This window comes from Mizuhopecten yessoensis, unplaced genomic scaffold, assembly GCF_002113885.1.
Source record: "Mizuhopecten yessoensis strain PY_sf001 unplaced genomic scaffold, ASM211388v2 scaffold4999.3, whole genome shotgun sequence".
NCBI classification, from domain to species: Eukaryota; Metazoa; Mollusca; class Bivalvia; order Pectinida; family Pectinidae; genus Mizuhopecten; species Mizuhopecten yessoensis.
In genome coordinates this window covers 1,232,601-1,255,928 of record NW_018405829.1, presented here as the reverse complement: position 1 = coordinate 1,255,928, position 23,328 = coordinate 1,232,601, and the positions used below count along the sequence as shown (strand labels likewise).

The window sequence follows — 23,328 nt, the reverse complement described above, 5'->3', positions numbered from 1 at the left end:
GTGCATTTGCAGAATTTGTTTTTTACTCAAATAATTAAAAAAAAGTCCCGTGATATTTTTTTTTTGTTTTGTTCTTTATCTGACTCTGAAGATACGTTACTCTCTTGCGCAACGCCGCTTGAAGAAATGGTCGTCCGCACAACAACGTCGTGTAAATGTATAACTTTCAGAAACGTCAGGTGAATACATTAAGCATTACTGATTTAAATGTTCCCTGTGGTAAACATCAGACGGACAATCGTCGTGAACTGGCATACCGAGAGAAATGACGCTCATTAATGATGACATTGTTCATGTTTACGTGCCGCCTGTCTCCGCTAAACTGCACGAAACAGTTCTGTCAAGCATTTGTAAAGTTTCAATGTCAGTGCCATAAACAAAACAAACGTTAACGCAAAGTAATATCCTTATCCTGTATTGTTGTGTCCTGACATGTTTGTCTGCGTCAGTTTACCATTATGTCTGCCCTTCTGTCCTAACAGTTATTGGGATGCGCCATCCTTGCCGTTGGAATATGGATCCTAGTGGGAGACAACTTCAACAAATACGTAGATGGCGCAGAGGAGTTCGGCTTCCTTCACACCGGGGCCTACATCTTGATCGTGGTTGGGGTCATCATAATGGTCATAGGCTTCCTTGGTTGTTGTGGTGCCATCCGGGAGAACCAGCTCATGCTTGGACTGGTAAGTAATTTTATCGTCGTATGATCGTCACATTTGCTGAAAATCTCTTGATTTGATAAGTTCGAATTCGTTTAAGCTGCTTTCTTACACGTTTTTAATGAATGGATATTTAACCCATGCTGAGGTCCAGGTTATTCAGCTTCGAGTGGTGAAATTGACAGAAATCATAAACAGAAATCATAAACATGAAACTTTAAGTATACCTGGAAGCTTGGTCTCAATTCTTCTTTCTTTCCTCTTTGAAGCATTTTGACGTTTTTCTATTTTGTTACAGTTCTTCGGTTTCCTTTTCATCATCTTCGCCGTCCTATTAGGAGCGGGTATCTGGGCCGTCATGGCGAAGGACTCGGTAAGTTTACCGCGGCGACTTGTCGTCATCACAAAGGGAGGACTGAGATGAAGTCTCGTCCGACGGGATGTGGTTTTGTGTAAGGTCACGTGACCAGTTTCGTTATGTTTAACCGAAATAGTGTATTTCATATGATTGAATAGGGCAAATGGTAACATTGATGAATCAGCGTTGTAGAAGAGGGAACACAATATATGTTGTGAAACTAAAACCAAATCTGAAAGTCAGTTGTCAATATTTACCTGAGTTCAAAGCGTCTATCCTGTAACTTTCTTAAACGCTGTCTCCATAAAACCAGTAGAATAGTTTGGAAATTTGATAATGACGAAATGAAATACCGTAGGTATCAGAAATCCATTTTTTTCCCTAATAAATTGTTAAGCTTTCGAAGCTTGGTCCTGGATCCAATTATGCAAAGCTTAAACAACTTTGCAAATGATAACCGTAAAAATTAGATATAATTACTATGTATTATGAATACTTTTTCAAGATAATGTTTCAAATTACCCAAGTCTCTTGCCCCCAATTCGCAATATTAAATCCGTATACATGCTATTGAAGTTAGGACTTTAAGGTTTCGCAAAAGGAAAAAAAACATTAGTGTCATTAAGCTAATCATGCGTTGGAATGCTTGTACCAGACGATAAACTGAACGAGGAAAAATGCAATCGACACGAGTTTGAATGCAGCAAATCAATATTAATTTACTATTGGTTACTGACGGATGTTACCATAGAGACAAACTGTTAATTGGTCTCTGTGGACGAGCAACATGATTGTGTGTGTAGACCGGACCAGTGTGGCGATTGTGTGTAGACTATCAGAGGAGGTAAACTGTCCTCCCAAATTGTCTCTAAATTGTACATTGCAAATCTTGATCATTCCCCATTGTGTTTGTACGGAGTAAGAAAATATACCGCTTATCTGAACGAAAAAACGTGAAATATATGTACAATAATTTACAGTAGTAGAACACACTACTGCACTGATCGATTATACCTAAATGTCCCATCACTCCCCAGCAGGGAAGATAATGGTTTGGTCGATTATCAGCTGTTGTAACGGTGTTGTATTAAAAACCCAGTAACTGTAACCATTGCTAATTCAGGAGATGTCTGGAACTTCAAGATTCCTANCCCCCACCCACCCCCATTTCTCTGCACCTTTGAAAAAAAATACTGATCACATTTCCGGATCGACTATTGCGTGATAGAACATCATAATTAAGAGATAGGATTTATAATTAGTTTTTTAGACACTTACTCATTGTTTATTAGGGATTTTCATGTAGTTATGCTATAAAGAAAGAAAAATATTGTCCTTATGGTTATTAAGCATTGATTGATTTTGCCTCGCTATACATGGTTTATCTTTGAACTGGTTGTGTTTCCAAATGCCAATGCTATTGGAAGTCCAGGAAAATTGCTTCAAGTGCATTTATTAACAGCAAGTCATTAAATATAACGTATTTATCTTGTAAAATGAAATTTAAATCAATACTTTGTTTTACTGCACACAGCTGAAACAGCTGGTCTCCGACGTCCTGCAGAAGAAGGTGGATGAATCGTGTCAAAACAACCAAGAATCCAAGAACTTCATGAAGATGGTCCAAGACGAGGTATTCCGAATGTGACAAACCATTCAGTTTCCGGTCAATGACGTCAATATTTATCTAAAACATATACGGCTGATAAAACAATAAATGTTAGGAATGCCGGTTTGAAATTCAGTTTCCAGCCGCTGTCTATAACATTTAGCTTAAACATGTAATGCTTATGTTAAAACGAAATTTAGGAATGTCGGTTTGAAATAGTTAGAACACTAGTAGACAAATAGGAATTACTTGTCGAATTGGAAAAACAGCTAAATTTAGAAAATATCTATACGGAAGATGTTAAAGGTTATAGACACCAACGTGGCATATCCATTTCAGTTCCAGTGTTGCGGCGCCACATCTGGTGTTGTTGATTATCTAACTACCTCCTGTGTCATCAACTCCAACATTTTTCCCTGTGTCGCCGAGGCAACCATGTCGGTGAGTAGTTGTTTTTTCACTTTTTTTTTTTTTTTCATTTATCGTTATAAATATCGTGATGAAATACAGAAAATAATATCCAGGTCAAGAGTGACTTAGAACGTTAACGCTGTACCGCGCGTAGTGAAATGACTTTTTGTTCTTTTTTTTTCAATGTAATATTTGCACATCTTATGCATGTCAACAGATCAAACAATGTACAACACTTGGTAAAGGAGAAGGAGCAGTAAAATTTACACAGCATGCAATGTACAACACATAGTAAAGGAAAAGGAGGAGTAAAATCTACACAGCACGCAATGTACAACACATAGTAAAGGAGAAGGAGCAGTAAAATTTACACAGCATGCAATGTACAACACATAGTAAAGGAGAAGGAGCAGTAAAATATACACAGCACGCAATGCACAACACATAGGAAAGGAGAAGGAGCAGTAAAATTTACACAGCACGCAATGTACAACAGATAGAAAAGGAGAAGGAGCAGTTAAATATACACATCACGCAATGTACAAAACATAATAAAGGAGAAGGAGCAGTAAAGTTTACACAGCATGCAATGTACAACAGATAGTAAAGGAAAAGGAGCAGTAAAATATACACAGCATGCAATGTACAACAGATAGTAAAGGAGAAGGAGCAGTGAAATATACCCATCACGCAATGTACAACACATAATAAAGGAGAAGCAGCAGTAAAATATACACAGCACGCAATGTCCAACACATAATAAAGAAGAAGGAGGAGTCAAAATATACACAGCACGCAATGTACAGCACATAATAAAGGAGAAGGAACAGTAAAATATACACATCACGCAATATACAACACATAATAAAGAAGAAGGAGGATAATATCCAGGTCAAGAGTGACTTAGAACGTTAACGCTGTACCGCGCGTAGTGAAATGACTTTTTGTTCTTTTTTTTTCAATGTAATATTTGCACATCTTATGCATGTCAACAGATCAAACAATGTACAACACTTGGGAAAGGAGAAGGCGCAGTAAAATTTACACAGCATGCAATGTACAACAGATAGTAAAGGAGAAGGAGCAGTGAAATATACCCATCACGCAATGTACAACACATAATAAAGCCCAAGGAGCAGTAAAATATACACAGCATGCAATGTACAACACATAGAAAAGGAGAAGGAGCAGTAAAATATACACAGCATGCAATGTACAACACATAATAAAGGCGAAGGAGCAGTAAAATTTACACAGAATGCAATGTACAACACATAGTAAAGTAGAAGGAGCAGTAAAATCTACACAGCTCGCAATGTACAACAGATAGTAAAGGAAAAGGAGCAGTAAAATATACACAGCTCGCAATGAACAACACAAAGTAAAGGAGAAGGAGCAGTAAAATACACACAGCACGCAATGTACAACACATAATAAAGCCCAAGGAGCAGTAAAATATACACAGCACGCCATGTACAACACATAATAAAGGAGAAGAAGCAGTAATATATACACATCACGCAATGTACATCACATAGTAAAGGAGAAGGAACAGTAAAATCTACACAGCTCGCAATGTACAACAGATAGTAAAGGAAAAGGAGCAGTAAAATATACACAGCTCGCAATGAACAACACAAAGTAAAGGAGAAGGAGCAGTAAAGTTTACACAGCATGCAATGTACAATACATAGTAAAGGAAAAGGAGGAGTAAAATCTACTCAGCACGCAATGTACAACACATAGTAAAGTAGAAGGAGCAGTAAAATCTACACAGCATGCAATGTACAACAGATAGTAAAGGAAAAGGAGCAGTAAAATATACACAGCACGCAATGAACAACACAAAGTAAGGGAGAAGGAGCAGTAAAATTTACACAGAATGCAATGTACAACACATAGTAAGGGAGAAGGAGAAGTAAAATATACACAGCACGCAATGTCCAACACATAATAAAGAAGAAGGAGGAGTCAAAATATACACAGCACGCAATGTACAACAGAAAGTAAAGGAGAAGGAGCAGTAAAGTTTACACAGCATGCAATGTACAACACGTAGTAAAGGAGAAGGAGCAGTAAAGTATACACATCACGCAATGTACAACCCATAATAAAGAAGAAGGAGGAGTAAAATATACACAGCACGCAATGAACAACACAAAGTAAAGAACGTTAACGCTGTACCGCGCGTAGTGAAATGACTTTTTGTTCTTTTTTTTTCAATGTAATATTTGCACATCTTATGCATGTCAACAGATCAAACAATGTACAACACGTGGTAAAGGAGAAGGAGCAGTAAAATGTACACATCACGCAATGTACAACACAGAATAAAGGAGAAGGAGCAGTAAAGTCTACACAGCACGCAATGTACAACAGAAAGTAAAGGAGAAGGAGCAGTAAAACACAAACATCACGCAATGTACAACACATAGTAAAGTAGAAGGAGCAGTAAAATCTACACAGCATGCAATGTACAACAAATAGTAAAGGAGAAGGAGCAGTAAATTATACACATCACGCAATGTACAACCCATAATAAAGAAGAAGGAGGAGTAAAATATACACAGCACGCAATGTACAGCACATAATAAAGGAGAAGGAGCAGTAAAGTATACACATCACGCAATGTACAAAACATAATAAAGGAGAAGGAGAAGTAAAATATACACAGCACGCAATGAACAACACAAAGTAAAGGAGAAGGAGCAGTAAATTATACACATCACGCAATGTACAAAACATAATAAAGGAGAAGGAGCAGTAAAATTTACATAGCATGCAATGTACAACACATAGTAAGGGAGAAGGAGCAGTAAAATCTACACAGCATGCAATGTACAACACAGAGGAAAGGAGAAGGAGCAGTAAAATCTACACAGCTCGCAATGTACAACACATAGTAAAGAAGAAGGAACAGTAAAATCTACACAGCTCGCAATGTACAACAGATAGTAAAGGAAAAGGAGCAGTAAAATATACACATCAAGCAATGTACAACACATAGTAAAGTAGAAGGAGCAGTAAAATCTACACAGCTCGCAATGTACAACAGATAGTAAAGGAGAAGGAGCAGTGAAATATACCCATCACGCAATGTACAACACATACTAAAGGAGAAGGAGCAGTAAAATGTACACATCACGCAATGTACAACACAGAATAAAGGAGAAGGAGCAGTAAAGTATACACATCACGCAATGTACAACACAGAATAAAGGAGAAGGAGCAGTAAAGTTTACACAGCATGCAATGTACAACAGATAGTAAAGGAAAAGGAGCAGTAAAATATACAATGTACAACACATAGTAAAGGAGGAGGAGCAGTAAAATTTACACAGCCTGCAATGTACAACACATAGTAAAGTAGAAGGAGCAGTAAAATCTACACAGCATGCAATGTACAACACAGAGGAAAGGAGAAGGAGCAGTAAAATATACGCATCACGCAATGTACAACACATACTAAAGGAGAAGGAGCAGTAAAATTTACACAGCATGCAATGTACAACAGATAGTAAAGGAGAAGGAGCAGTGAAATATACCCATCACGCAATGTACAACACATAATAAAGGAGAAGGGGCAGTAAAATTTACACAGCATGCAATGTACATCACATAGTAAAGGAGAAGGAGCACTAAAATATACACATCACGCAATGCACAACACATAATAAAGAAGAAGGGGGAGTAAAATATACACAGCACGCAATGAACAACACAAAGTAAGGGAGAAGGAGCAGTAAAATCTACACAGCATGCAATGTACAACACATAATAAAGCCCAAGGAGCAGTAAAATATACACAGCATGCAATGTACAACAGATAGTAAAGGAAAAGGAGCAGTAAAATATACACAGCATGCAATGTACAACACATAATAAAGGCGAAGGAGCAGTAAAATATACACATCAAGCAATGTACAACACATAGTAAAGGAGAAGGAGCAGTAAAATATACACTTATTTACGGTTAACGAATATTTTTCAATATTGTAGATATCTCAAACATTATCATTATTGAAAGTCAGTTGAAAAACTATTTTCAAATGCTGCAAATATCTTTGATATTATAAGTATTGAACAGTCAACTTAAACACACGTTATATCGTAACTTGTAACCCCCTCCCTGGTAAGAAAAAACTTAATACAATGTATAGTTTTAGCACAACATTTTACGTTTGTATCCATTGCATTGAGAATAGTTTATCTTCAATATCTTGCCGTATGACCCTTAACCCCAATTTGTTTCTTCTTATTAAGAGAAACACTTTAAAAACAATTGAGAATTTCTCTTTCGTTTAACGAAAACGCCGTTTCGTTGATGGTTTTCTTTAAAGTAAACAGTTTTGTCAAACCAATCTTTATAGCACAATTCATGTAGTGGTTTGGATTATTCTACCCATTTATTACAATAGGAACTCTACCACATATGGATATTAATATATTATTAGCTCACCTGGCCCGAAGGTTATCCTGATGGTCAGGAGCATCATTGGCCAAAGGGTTCTCAGTTTTGTATAAACGGAGGGTATACCCCCCCCCCCCCCCCCCCCCCCCCCCCTGGGGGCAGAGGGGCGGGGACAATTAGGGGGAAAATAGGTAAATCTTTAAAAACTTCTTCTCAACCAATTGAAGGATTTTGACCAAATTTGTCCTAGAGCATCTTTGGACAAAGAAGACTCAAGTTTGTATAAACGGAGGGTGTGGCCCCTCTGGGGGCGGAGGGGCGGGGCCCAATAGGGGAAATAGAGGATTTTTTTTCTCCTGCTATACAAGTGAAGGGATTTTAACCAAATGCAGTCTGAAGCATGATTAGGGACAAAAGAATCAATTTTGTATAAACTGAGGTGTGTGGGCCTCCTTCTAAGGGCAGATGGGTGGGGCCCATTAGGGGAAATAGAGGAAAACATCAAATATCCTTCTCCTTTTGTACCGATGAAGGGATTTTGACCAAATTTGGTCTGGAGCATCATTGGCCAAAGGGTTCTCAGTTTTGTATGAACGGAGGGTATGGTCCCCCTGGGGGCAGAGGGACGGGGCCAAATAGGGGAAAATAGGTAAATCTTTAAAAATCTTCTCCTCAACCAATTGAAGGATTTTGACCAAATTTGTCCTAGAGCATCTTTGGACAAAGGAGACTCAAGTTTGTATAAACGGAGGGTGTGGGCCTTCTGGCGGCATAGGAGCGGGGCCCAATAGGGGAAATAGAGGATTTTTTTTCTCCTACTATACAAGTGAAGGGATTTAAACCAAATGCAGTCTGAAGCATGCTTAGGGAGAAAAGAATCAATTTTGTTTAAACTGAGGTGTGTGGATTCCCCTTCTTTGGGGCAGATTAGTGGGGCCCATTAGGGGAAATAGAGGAAAACATTAAAGATCCTTCTCCTTCTGTACCGTTGAAGGGATTTTAACCTAACCAAACTTGTTTTAGAGAATCTTTGGGCAAAGGGAATTGAATATTTATAAATGGAAGATGCAACTTTGTTACTTGTACTCCTTTGATAAACCTGAATGGTACTCAGCAGGTTTTAAATTGAAAAATAAAATACCAGGTGAGCTATTAAGGCCCCTGGGCCTCTTGTTTGATAATTGATTGAGAAAAACCCCACTACATCAGAGCAATGAATGAAGCATTCATTTAACATATATGGCCTTCGCCTTAGTCTATTTACGATGAATAATAGCGTTCACATTTCAATGTCAGTGATATCTGCGTCAAGTTCGACAACATGAGTATGTTCCTGCGAATGGTCAAACTTATTCTAAAATCATTGATGCATTCATTCCTCGGCATCTAAGAATAATATGTCAGCAGAATTGGTTTGAAGAGTTTTTGTTTTGTTATTGATTTATCTATATGGGGTGTTTTTTTCTTGCTGAAATGACATGCTTTTAACGTATCGATTGTTTCTTCAAATGGGAATCGTCGCAATGCCGCTAACAAGAATTAAGTGGTTATTTTGTAATATCCCCTGCTTAGCTGCATACCAACACCTTCAGCCATTTTCATTTGTTACGGTATTCCTGAAGTGCTCATTACAGATAGTTAACTAGGATTGTGTTCCCGAAAATCACACTGACTATTGATAGGATGTTAAACCCTATACAACCATCAAAACTGGAAGAAGCACTGCTCATGTTTAACGTTTATATATTACAGGGTTGTAATGACAAACTACACGAGTTTTTCTCAGAGAATCTCCTCATAGTGGCGGGAGTGGCCATTGGCATCGCGTTTATACTGGTAAGTAAATGGTTGACCAATATTTAACTGGTCATTTTTCATATCGTTGTCAACTATGTTTATATCAGTGTGGTAGACACTAGTAAGTAAGGTAGAACACTTTATTGAGACAAATTGTTCCTTCCACACTCGCTAAAACATGAATTCAATGGAAGGGTGCATCCAAACGCCCTATCAATGATTAACAGTGTGTGTGACAGCCTCGGGTGCCAGTTATCCGAGAGGTTACCCTAGGTACTTTCACACTCTTATGAAAGCAGTATATATATAATGTATATTGTAATACTGGTATGTATATATTGTTTACCACTGTAATGATTACGTATGTCGTAAAATAGGGGATATGTTTCTAATCCTCTACATTCACTCTGGAGACACCCCGCTTAAGAACGTTAGATATTCAAAACTGTTTTGAGAATTTGGTCATTTTGAAAAAAAAAATAACGTTTAACTTAACGTTTTGCGGAAACCGTGTTTTTATATTTTCAGGTATATTTTTGACGTCATAAAGATTTTTATTTTGAATATTTAACCTTTAAAATTAATGATATTTCACCTCGAAATTATGATAGACACATAACTAAATGAAAAATGGAGACTTCGTCAAGATCAAGCTGTATGTTTATAATGATGACGTCACTTCCTGTTTGTATAGATCCTGGGAATGATATTCTCCATGGTTCTGTGTTGTGCGATCCGGGACGTGTCAGCGTAACGTACCCACAGGTAAATATCGTTCTTGACTTTCAGGTTTTTAAATAAATGTACCATGACGTCGTACTGTGAAATTTATAAAATCACTCTTTATAAAATTACTAACATGTTCTAGTGTTGTACAGTGTACGAGGAGATGTCAATATTTAAGGGTTTTCAAACAAATCTACACACAGAATTGGCCTGCTGTCATTTGCCCTCTTGGTAACAACAGGAGAAATGTATAGACAGGTATAAACGTTTTGGGTATGTAAGTAATTTTAGACAAAGGAAATACTTTGACAAATGCGTCACTTATAGGAAAACACATTTGATCATATATGAATCTGTAGCCGTGAACCTATTTTGCTTTTTACAACATGAAGGAGGTGCCTATATCTAAACATTAGTATAAGGTTGTTGAAGTTTCATTTACTATCAATTAACTTTACGTTAAGGAGACAAATGTTTCTATACGATATACTGTAACGGTTAACATTCTGTTTAGTATAACTATAAAGAGGCATCGTTGGTTTGGTGTTACTGAACTTGGTTTGAATTTAATACATAATAAATGATTTGTTTTGCAACAGAAGCTTATCTTATCTTTGATAATGAAGACAGTTTTATATATTGATTCGATATCACTAAAGCTTACTAAGATTTTATGTCATTTTAAGCTCACTTAAACTCACTTCTCTCATTTAATATAAACGCAGGATGAAAAGACCATTATCTGGTTTGATATTATCTAGGTTTATTCTGCCGTTGATTATTACTTGAAATTGATGTAAGATTTGAAGTCAATCAAGCTTATTTTTCTTTTTTGACGAATTTATAACTCACTTTAATAATAGGTTACACTGTAGTTCACTTTAATTATAAGTTAAGAAGATTTGTATTTGATTTTATTTACTTGCAGTTAATTTTCATTTAACTATCAATTACGAATTAAAGATGTTTGATTATGATCTGTTATAAGTGTTTTTTCAAGTTTACTTTAACTATTATTGAATTCACTTTTCTTTTTGAAAACAATGAGATTAATTTATGATTTTCTTTGTTTTTTCATTGCAGGTTGCTCTGGATGTCTTTATTTATATGAATGTATATGGCATAAATGTAGTGGATTTCTTAATTTCTACTGAGATTGGATGGCAGCGGCTGTTTTATGACGCGTTGTCACATTATGCGGGATGTATTTATAATATATATCCCACGTGCCCTGTATGGGATATAAGCGTGTGCATTGCTAATGCAGAAAAAAGAAACATTTGGAAACAGCGATTCGGCCGGAAGATATTTCTAAACCTGAAATCTATGCTTTGAAGCAGTATCGATGTTATATATAAGATTATATATGTTTTGATAATTTGTCATGCAAAGTGATCTAATGCATAGTGATTGATATGTTGTGAAGAAAGCAGGTTCATAAGTTTTGTTCGCTATATGTCCCTTTCGCCGGATTTTGATAGTTCACTCGTGCTGTATTTCACGACCGCTCTAAGTGATTACGTCATCATTAACTGTGTAGCTAGTCGTCGATTTTTCTAGCAAATATCATTAGTCTATGAGATCATATATATTTAGTGCTTTTTTTTGTTTAAGAATTCATTTCACCCCACCGATTAGACGTTATTTTCATAACTATTTTATTGCTGCTTGCCATCCGTACTATATATAAACATTTGTCTCGTCATATGTGGAGGTGAAGTTAACAGACATACGGACGTACATATATACGGAAGTCTGATGATGATCCAACTACGCAGGACGATCGGACGGACATCCTTGTTACCGTGGGACAAATGCTATGCGCTAGCCTTGGCCTCGGTATTTCACCTGTTTACATTATTTTACATAATTTTTGTACAATGTTCAAAATCTGTATTTTGTGTAGGTATATAGCTTTTATCTGGTGTATTTTTAAAAACAAAACAAAAAAATGTACAAAGATCTTGTCCACTACATGTTCAAAGTGCCAGTGACCGAGATGCTTTTCTTCACAACAAGATAGTCACTCAATGCCTCCAAATGTAAATTTTTCGCAGGAAATAAGATGCCGGCTCTCGCAGCGACATCATACGGAGAGAAAATAAACATTTGACAGGTGTCATTTGTGGTAGTTTTTCACAAACAAAATAACATTATTGTACCGGTACAAACTTGGCTTAAATTGAGCTGCTTTTATCGTCTGCTGTATGACCGAATAACTCGGTAGTGAAGCGGACGTAAACCACTCCAATAAACGAACAAACAAGCTGCTTCGGCCTGCCCTGTGTTGTAGTTGCATCCTCGATTGCTTCACTCACAAATGTACGCAGATCATATTTGTGTCACATATATGTTTAAGCGTTTGTGTGTGCAGTGATGAAAACTCCTATACTGTTTCCACTTTCACGTGATGTCTCCGATATTGCAGCGTGATAAGTAATATATAAGTGCCTAGAAGGAAGTAAAATTGAGAAATTATGCAATTGAAACCAAAACTGCAGATTTGATTAAATATATACAGTGATTATATGTGTCGCTTACATGAGCGACCTCTAGCGGCAAGCAATGTATGGTATCGGTCGATAACTCTAAACAACGAGTCGCAATAAAGTGCATTTTGACGTATCATCAATCCGTTTTGACCAATTTCTCCTTTAGAACACTTTGCCTTTTTTAAATCTCTCGCAATGGCAGTATATTTAAACTGACACGGGTCTCCTTGTTACTCATAAATCTTTATTTTTCTATATAATACAATTGTGGTGGACATTATCTTTACTTATTGCATTTTTACCCAGTGTCATGTTTGTGCATCCAGTGTGTATGTGTTATTTCATTACCGCCTACAGACAAAGCATAATAATGTACAGTTGAAATACAGTTGTGCATGGTATGAAACACGTAGAAACCTGTTACTCACCAAAAACTAAGAATGTCGGTATTCCCATGTAACACGTGTTGTAACTTATTTTATTTTCGCGAATCTTTTGTGATTATTCTTCACAAAAAAAGGTGTGGGATTTTGAAATACAGAAAAGAAAAGTAGTAGGTATGTGTCTGAAAGAAAATGATCTAGAAATTTGAATTAGCGGTCACACTTTGTAGAGAATTAGATTGACAATGTATGGGTCCCGCGAAAAATAGCTGAATTACAGTATAAGCAGGGAATTTGAACACCTTTAAAAGAGCGCAGGTTTACCGACGCAGAAGAGAGGGACATTCGTGCTAATCATGGATTTGTAAATAAACGAATGAAGGATTTTTTCTGTATGTTTGTGGAATCAAAACCTATCACCACCTTTCTTAAAGACCATTTCATGTTGTTTTACTTAAACTAGTACAGCTAAATATACATACAGGTAAATACACTTACATGTTGTACAGGTAAATCAACGTATACATATAGTACAGATAAATAATATTTTAAATCTTAATTGTTTTATTTGGCACCATGAGCTAAAAGGTCTTGCCGAAAATGTATGTATACATAAATTACCAGCTAGTATTAACAATTGTATCTAGATAAGCTGTGCAGACTGTTGTAAACGATTTTTCACAGCTGTATATGACAGTGAAATCGTGTTTTATGTGTTGACTGGGTTAAATGCAATAAAAATCTTTTAAAAGACATATTCTTACTGGATTCATTTTTCACGATGTACATACACACAAGATGAGAGTGATTTTACGTTTTTTAAGCGGCTGCAAATGAAACAACTAGTAATTATGCGCGTTTCGTTTACACGAATGCGTTTAAGGTTAGCTCAAAAAATCATGTTTAGAATTTGCTACATTTAAGTTAAATATTTCACAGGCAGTAAATCATTATTGTGAAGCCGTATTGGCTAGATGATAGAGGTTATTTAGTAAAGTTAATCAATACAGACTGACAATGCCATTTTATTTACAATCTCAGTCGTTTTGTCTTCAATAATGGTGTTACCATCTATGGGAACTCATTTCGTTACTGTCATAGCTGTGTCACTATGGAGCAGGTTTTCTCTGATTTTATCGCAATCATTAACAGAGACAGACAAATAGAAAACAACTTTTTAACGGTACAAAATATATTTCAGTAAGGGTAAATCACAACATGTAATAAAGATATGTTTTGTATGATATATCAAAAGTAAAGGAACCAAATAGACAAAAACATAAGTTGATATATATATAATTTACTGAAAATATAAAATCTATATATAACCACTAAAATCACTGTAATCATTCTGTAATATTTCTTTAAAAGTATATATATATAAGAAATCCCTTTTTTCCCACAATAATATCGTTATACTCTGGGTAATGTTGTACACAATTCTGTCTGTAATGACAACTCACGTGCGGCGTATACACGGCTAAACTGTACAGACAGGTCGCCCATATCATAATATAGGAAATAAAGGATAACGCTTAATAGGATACACTAACGCTCTCAAAATAGTTGAATATAATCTATTAAAATTGTCGGATACTGTTTACCGTGATATATCTATGGGTTTTTTCTCGGATGTACGATTAAAAAATACTCGGATACAAAACTTGGGGATTGCTTTGAGCATAGTTTACTTTTGACCTTTGGCTCTCTATAGTGTTCGTATTTTCTGCAATACTTTATGTAGCCATTCTTATTTTCTGGACATACTAAACCAATCATATATCTTACATAATATTAAATCAAACGTAATATGTACCTGATTCAGTTATTTAACATTCTCTCAAAACGTCATAAATAGACTCCCCATTAAAACATATATATATATAAACTTAGATAAGTGATGACCACGTCCGTATTCCGAATGACGGCATTATTGATATGTAACACTCAGAGGACATTTATTTTTAGAGAGTTGCGGAATCAATTATCAAGTGAAACTCATTTAGAAGAAGTGTTTTACCCTGTTATGACATGAATTGAAAATAAAGACCTGTCATGCTCGTCGGTAAGACTTCCTTTCTATATAAGAGTTTACACAAATTAATACAACACACAACTCGTTCTTACAATATACACACACAAAGACCATGGCTACCCAATCTGTTTGTTCTAATTCATGGTCACACATATGATAAAGAGCCAGTTTGCATATGCAGGTCCGTTACATACATATACGATACTCAATTCACTCTACACTGGTATGTTTGTACATTTGTCCGATTGATTGCAATGTATCCTTTATGACTCATCAGTTTCCAGACCACATAATTTGCACGTTGCGCACCGAGAGAAAGGTAAAACGTTGCAGACAGAGGATCGTAAGGGGAATCAATGTATTGTAATAGGTGTTGCAGAAAAACGTTGGTCTCAGAAGATGACCATGTTTTGCATGGATGTCAATTTAATTATATACAGCAATGCAGTAAACGTTGTAAATGACGTTCCTTTATTCGCAATTTAAACCAATCGAGACCTCATTTTAAATATCCAATTCAGTCTTTTAAGTACTGGACTGGACTCACGTCTTGCTAGTTGCAAGGTATTGGACTGCATGGGTTGTATCTTTATGTCAGGTACTGGACTATGATCCCCTATTGTCAAGTATTTAACAGGAGAAAATCCTCAGATGGTTTGGAACTGGACAGGACTGGTTAGGCAAGGTATTGGACAAGCAATCATTTCGGGCTTATTTCTAGACTGCTGGATGAACAACATGGTATGACATGGTTAATGCTGCCTAGGAATATATGGCTGTTCGCAGGAGCTGAAAAGAAAAACCAAACGTGTTAAATAGTATTCCAATGCCGAACGTGTTGATAACTAATTCATTTTCAGCGAGTAAAGGAAATATAACTGCTTCTTCTAAACGAGATAAAAATTTACCAAGTCAGTATTTTTACTGTGGAGCTTATTTACGCATGACCGCACACTGTGACCCATTTTCTGGTTAGAATGTGTCGGCAGCTTTGGTGTAAATAAAGTGTCATTCAAATTGTTTACGGGCTCGCAGTAAGTACTAATTGTTGTTAATCAACATTGATGAAGTTTGTTTTTATTTGTACAAACTATTTTTACAGTCAAACACATTTTAATGCCATAAGTTTAATCGAAGTAATTATGACCGAGCGTAACGATGTTTTCCGTAGCACTGCGTCAAATATGTATCAAATAATTAAAGAATATATGATAGACTTGTGAATCTTAAGAACTTCGAGGTGGATATATTTTTATGTAGGATTTACGTTGTTGGGACCGATGTTTCACTTCGGGATATCCAAATTTTTCGAGTTTTCAGAGTTCGATTTATCAGAGTTTTTATTACTAAGATTAAGAAGAGTTTTGGCCGGGACCGATGAAATACTTCGAGTTAAACGGGGTCTTCGAGTTATAAGAATTCGAGATAACCAGGTTCGACTGTATATGGCTATGTTTATAAACACATTATACAATTATACAGAATGAATGGTAAACAGTTAAAATATTGAGATGAGTTAAACGCGTGCAGATAGATTACAGTGACTTATGATATCCTACCTCCTGGAGGAATCCACTCTGGTCCTGCGAGGTGTCTTTTGGCAGGTTCTGTCTGCGTTCTAGTCGTTAGGAACATAAAAAGGTAATTGATCATTGTAGTAGAGAAACGAACGACATACATAATACAACCAATAGTGTTACCATTTATTTTTGAATGTTTAAAGGGGAAACATCATCAACGTTTTATGAAACATTCCAATTTTCAAATGGTATGAACTTTCAAAAAAAGTGCCTGACGCGTACGTGTTACACAACATTCGGACACCCAGTGTAATAAATAAAAGAAATACAAACCAACTTATAAAGAAAATGGTCCTATCACATGAATGGGGACAGGTTAATTATAACTATACATTAATTTCATTTCATCAATTGGTATTGATTAGATATATAAATAGTCAAATAGTTTAGAAATGTGGTACGCCTTAACCAATCAGAACGTATCAGAGGGAAACCGAAACATTAAAATGACCTACCCGATTAGTATTCAAGTTAAAATTTAATGTTAATAATTTGACAATAGTCTGCGGAATTCAATCAATAAATGGACTAAATAATATAATTCAAAAGAAAACAATGACGACAGTTCCACAACACACTTTGAATCAAAATATCAAGTACCCCATCATATGTGCTTGCTCATTTATCACAAGACTCACTAACGACCAAGATGGAGTATTGTAACTGATAGTATTTGATCTATGCACATTATCTTTTTATAAAAAAAAAATGCATAAAAGATAGGATATCTTATTCTATTGTGATAGCATGTTACCAAGTGCGTTTCTTATATAATGATGCTTGTGTTTATTTATTTTCATTAAGGCAATAAGCAGCACTGCTGATAACTTCTCAGCAAATATTGGCATAAAGAGTTATTGGTTCATGATACAAATCAGTCAGACACACATATTTTTTTTCTCTTCAAAAATGCAACTATGTAGCCAACGTCACCAGCCGTTAACAGCGTCAGTGACTGAAATAGAGAACCTGGTGCTAACACACATGTTGAATAATAGATTTATTACAAGTAAATGCATGAAGTAAGCTCATCATGTTGTATTATCGATAAACAATTACATCTACGTGAGGATGAATGAGATGCCGCGTACATACATGTAATAATCAATACTCATAACAAGATATATCTGAAGGCGACCGAACAGGAAACGAAATACCAATATATCATATTGAAGTGAAATAGAAGAAATATGTTTCACGTCAAAACACAAATATAGGATCAAAGTGCATACCAAATGACAACAGTGGTTACCAAGGAGTCACCAAAATAAAAGATCATTAAAAACTTTACATGAACCATGTAATCCGGAACGGTAGCCGTTTCTTGCACTACTCGTGATACAAGTCATGATGGTTCCCCAGGGAAGTATGGAGGCCACGAACGAGTCAAGAAACAGAAGACCAGATTTTATCACGGCAGTTGTTGAAATCACAGCCATTACAATATGGTGAAGTTACGGATAATCAACTCAAAATAGCATAAATGCTCAGGTGAAAAACTCAACAAATAACAGATGCGTCACAAATTGAATCGATACGAAGGAAACTACTGGTCCAGCTCCTGCATACGGACCACCTGGTCTAAATATCGTATCAATCCTTTCTACTTTTCTGCAACATTATCTGAAACTCCTTCAAACTATCTGGAACCATGATAATTAAACGTCCCCAAGAAAATAATTAGTACAGACCCCTCAACCTACAGATCAGTGTCACAAACGTTACCACTGATATATTCCTTCAGGACATAAATGACTTTTTTGGACGTAGTTGTTATGTTCCTAGGAGACCATGGACAATGGGAACAAGTAAGTGTAAAGGTGGTAGACTATCAAAAGTATTTGGCAAGACCACCAACAAATGCATTAATTACAAACATGTCAATGATGGTTTCAAGGGCAAGACAACTGGATTGATAAAATCAGCTCGTCAGTAAACCTCAAATGGCATTAATGCTGCCTCGGAGACCATGGGCAACCAGACATCAATATCAAGCGTCATCGATATGCTAAAGTGACTACACCAACGACATTAGAACAATGGGTGCTTGATGTACGGTTACCTGGTGTTTACCATACTAAGGTGTACTAATGAAATAACCGTCAAAATGGAGGATAGGTAGTTCATATTATAGACGAATACAAACAACAACACTGAGGTCTCTAAGATGTAGCACTATACTCGCTTAAATCCATACTAACCAACTTTCCCTAGCGTTTTTACTATTCATCCTAGCTATTTCTAGCGTCTTATCTTCACACTAGCCTCCGGAGACTATCGATCAAATTTTCCTTCCTGTTTTTTTCTTTCTCGATAGCACAACTCATGTAATCTCCGTGATAAAAGAACGCAAATATATGGACAAAAACAAGAAAACGAAAGACAGCTCACAAAAACATACAGTATAATATTTATGATTTTTGTGTCTGGAAGCATTGCAGCGCACGTCAAAACATAAATCTTACGTATGACGATGACCGGATGCCCTTAAACGTCACAATGTTGGCGTGTTATTTTTATATGTGACATACCAATATCGGGCTCTGTCGTATCAATACTCAATATGTTTTCGGATGAAATCAATATTGTGCATTTCAAGGTTTCATTAATTAAATACAAGAAGCAGGATAAAAAGCAATTCTTTACGTTGACTTTTCATAATTAATCGCTACTTCAATGTTATTAATATATACAATTTAGGTATTTAATCTTTAGCATGTTGAAATTAACACAGTGCAAATAATATATTCCTACATCGTTTGTTCAGCATTTGTTTCTAAGGACAATATGTTACACAATTTTACACGGCAACATCTTAGTTGGGGTAAGTTTAGCTTCATTAATCTACTGACAAACACTCCCTAAAAAGCAAAAAGGGACAACATGACACAAATATGGCCGTAGTCTAATTTATCAAAAGCGATCAACTTTTACGGACGAGTAAAATCATCTTAAACAAGTCCTATCAAATTTGAATGTGTGTTTGTGTAAACTTGCGGCCGGTTATGTTTCGTAATGAACTTCTAACATACATGAAGTAATGTAGGTTCAACAAAAAGTAGTTACATAGATTATAGATTATAGGATGGACTCAAACAGGTGTATATATATATGTATATATAGCACTGTTATATAATAGCTATATTTTCAATTATAGTATATCAGTTCTATCCTCTTGTAATATGATGTATATGTACATGTAACTGTTCTGTTTCACTGTGTCTTGAAAAAGGAGCGGATCGCTCCGAAAATTTGACAACCTAAACTTGTCCACACTGTTGGAATTACTTCGTTGCCCCATATATGTATATATGTATATATATAGAAAATAAACTTAGAACATACCATGCCAGGTGCAATGTATGGGTTATGCAGATTTAGGATGTAGAAAGCCGAGTGAGACACAGACTAAGTAGATTTAGGATGGAGATGAATACATTGTAATCCTAAAATATTACAGGTGAGAAAGAGACGAGCATGGACCATACATGTATCAGATTAGAAACACAGACTGTAAATATCATATATTTTTATTACATATATAAACTATTTATATTTTTCTGATTTACATATTTAGGATAGAAAACAAACGTATGTATGCGTAGGTTTTATAAACTTACGATGAGCCACGCTTAACTTCACCAAGGCATTGACGTAGGACTCCAGAGTTATTGCCCCTTTGTTAGCAAACCTGATGACCAACGCCTCTAGGGTCTTGTTGCTGACGGTAAAACCTACAAGGGAAAACGGAATCATAAGTTCAACTGTGCTATTGGTATTGATTTGCTAGTCTTGCTCATCACGAGCAGGTCGAAAAGCCAGATCCCTTATCACGTGTGCGCTTCATAGATATTTTGTTTGCATACGGTTGAAAGAACGCTTGCTATAATTCGAAACAAATACTTTCCATGCTGCCAGGGTTTACTCATCGATAGTAAACAAAGAGCAGGTTTTGTTTGTAAGGCTAATTGTGCTATCAATATTGCAGAGAATCGATAATTGTGCTATTATGGAGGGGCTATATAGATGACAGACAATTACTCATAATGCTAGACGGATATTAATGGCGGACCATATTTGGATCGATGACGGTAATTAGTGTTAAACCATGAATCTCAGCGGTGGATATTTACTACCGTGTAATGGGCGTCAAATGGATATATTCAACGGTTTACGTCATAAACATGTCAGCGGCTGTCTAAACGATGACCAGCATCAAAACCATGCATGCACTTATATATCTCGGCCATTTTATATACATATAAATGTATTGCCATAGTTTCTAGTGGGGTACACCAATAAATATAGGAAATATGCTATGTAATAACGTTCAATAGATATGTCGAAACTGCCAATCTATTAATACCAGCAGTGGAAGAAAACACCTTTGTAAACATATTATCTTTCGATAACTACAACTTGTCCATAGCTAACACCTGTCTCTCCTTATATATAGTGATGTTAACACGACCATCCAAAATCATTAAAATATAGTAAATCATACGTTAACCTCCTCTCATTCAATATTTGCATTTGTTACGGATAGCCGGAAAAACGTCAATATTGTGAGGATTAAACGTTGATAAAAATGAAAAACCGTTTTGCGAACCCAAAATTAAAAAGCGTATTTTAACTAGATTTCGATTTTAAAACGATTATTCTAAATGATTTTGTCAAAATACATCAACTAAGAATACTATAGAAGATATTTCATGTGATTTTGAAAATTTGTTTTTATTTTACAAGAAACATATTATGCAAGGTAATACAATCAATGCATTGATTTTCAGCAATTTAAAAAACATATAAATAGGTCAACCTGGATTGATTTACGAACCAGAATTACTGTATATAACAAATACGAAAGATTTAAGCAATAACAGGCAAATAAATGCTTATGCTAAAGTTCAATACATTTCCTTTTGTTAGTCTGAGTTTTCTAAGAGATGATAAAATTTGAAATGATTTTCCGTTTGATTTTTAAATTGATGTTTTATTTGATGTTTCTTATCATTATTATAAGCGACTTCTGTAGGTTTTGAGCGCGGGATGACCTTTTTATACATACCCGCCATTTTCAACGCATTCCTCAGCGAGTACGTTTCCATGTCACCGTTTCCGTGCGCCATCTTGTGATAGATTTCCTGTGTACAAATAATAAATATAATAATTAAATCGTTTACCATATGACTTCTTCATCAATACCTCTAAGCATATTCGATATATTATTTTTGTTTTTGTAAATGTTATTATATCGCCTCTTTACCACCCTCTTAATTTCATAATGGTGACCAATCACAACCCTCTAGTTTTAAACAATTTGAAAACCCCTTGAACGGGATTTCCATGTCCTACACCCCTGGGCATGAAAGAGTCATATTATCAGTTTGTAAATGAGTTACACAGTAGCGCATTTAGGTCGTGATTTTAAGGGATATCACCTACACGTCATTTATCAACTGCGATATTTTAGAAATAACATCGTTAAAAAAGCAACGTGCATCATAAAAAGGGGAGTATTGTAAATCAGTGCATTATACCACTGAAGTCACAAACGCCTACAAGGCGGTTTCATAATGATATACAAGGCTACGAGTTAATTTACACATAACTGTGTTTTTTGTTGAAGTTATCTCCCATTAAACGCCATTTGATCAGTGTTTTGATTAAGCACAATCTGATTAAAATCATATGTTACATGGCTTCGTTAACTTCGTACTACACCTGAACATGTTCAGGCGGAGCCATGTAATAGATGATTTTAATCAGATTGTATTAAGCAATGAGGTCGTGTTAAAATACTTATAAAGAAAGTCGAAATTACTGATTCCGAATGATAATGAAACCTTTGTGGATATCTTTTTGCAACACGATGAACATCAAAATAATTTAGCGCATATAATTGACACATACAACCGACGACACACTGATTGTGGCAATATATTGTGGAGCACGTAACAAGGGAGATAACTGGAGTAGATACTCGCCTGCCAATGCATGAGAAGATGGAGTAGGTGGGTAAACTCGTCGTAGTTAAGGCGGCCATTTAAATCCCGCTTGTCTAGTCAAGGTAAACGATTCGTTTATACCTGGTCAAACTTATAAATATTCATGAAGAACTTGATAACAGAAATATATAATGAGGCCGTTGATACTGTTTGTCCCCAAGTTCAATTACATTTAATGACTGAATTAATGTTCTGTACTTTGTGTGAGCTAGGTAGAAATATCGAGTTTATATGTGTCAGGAATATGCAATATAACTTGTAACGATTCCCAAATAACATCGTCATTGAAATTCTCCAGTCTGGATAAACAAACACTTTTAATAGCTATCGTTAACTATAATTCGTTTTTCCGTAGTCTAGTATCAGAGATTCTGAAAAATCGCCCATTTTAAGCAATAAACAACATATTCAGGAGTCTCAAATACAGAATGTAGAATAAATCCAGATGTTTCTAGAATGGCAAATACACTTAGAGGCATCCAGAATATGCTATGAAACCAAAGGTATTGGAAATTGTGAAACCATCGAGACATCTCTAGAATTCACAATTCGTCCAAAGGTCTCAAGAAGGTACAATACAAAAAGATGTCTCAAGAAGGAACAGTACACAAAGATGTCTCAAGAAGGTACAGTACAAAGATGTTTCCAGAATGTACAGTAAACCAAGATGTCGCCAGAACGTACAGTAAACCAAGATGCCGCCAAAATGTAAAGTAAACCAAGATGTCGCCAGAATGTACAGTACACTAAGATGTCTCTTGAACGTACAGTACACCAAGTTGTCTCAAGAAGGTTCAGTAAACCAAGATGTCTCCAGAATGTACAGTTCACCAATATGTCTCCAGAATGTACAGTTCAC

At 35.8% G+C, this 23,328-nt stretch overlaps 2 protein-coding genes across 2 annotated transcripts in view; one reads left to right on the top strand and one right to left on the bottom strand.

Moving 5' to 3' along the window:
- The window catches only part of LOC110450142 (CD9 antigen-like), a 35,747-nt gene extending 22,149 nt beyond the window's left edge, over positions 1 to 13,598 (top strand). Inside the window, exons 2-8 of the mRNA XM_021497426.1 lie at positions 483 to 683; positions 958 to 1,032; positions 2,552 to 2,650; positions 2,966 to 3,067; positions 9,201 to 9,284; positions 9,940 to 10,010; positions 11,055 to 13,598. Coding sequence (XP_021353101.1) covers positions 483 to 683; positions 958 to 1,032; positions 2,552 to 2,650; positions 2,966 to 3,067; positions 9,201 to 9,284; positions 9,940 to 9,999 — 621 coding nt within the window. The 3' untranslated portion in view covers positions 10,000 to 10,010; positions 11,055 to 13,598. The remainder of the gene's footprint in view (positions 1 to 482; positions 684 to 957; positions 1,033 to 2,551; positions 2,651 to 2,965; positions 3,068 to 9,200; positions 9,285 to 9,939; positions 10,011 to 11,054) is intronic.
- The window catches only part of LOC110450141 (calpain-2 catalytic subunit-like), a 36,654-nt gene continuing 25,231 nt past the window's right edge, over positions 11,906 to 23,328 (bottom strand). The window contains exons 18-22 of the mRNA XM_021497425.1: positions 22,449 to 22,517; positions 21,530 to 21,605; positions 20,082 to 20,195; positions 16,441 to 16,499; positions 11,906 to 15,670 (exon numbers count right to left, since the gene is read on the bottom strand). Coding sequence (XP_021353100.1) covers positions 15,644 to 15,670; positions 16,441 to 16,499; positions 20,082 to 20,195; positions 21,530 to 21,605; positions 22,449 to 22,517 — 345 coding nt within the window. The 3' untranslated portion in view covers positions 11,906 to 15,643. The remainder of the gene's footprint in view (positions 15,671 to 16,440; positions 16,500 to 20,081; positions 20,196 to 21,529; positions 21,606 to 22,448; positions 22,518 to 23,328) is intronic.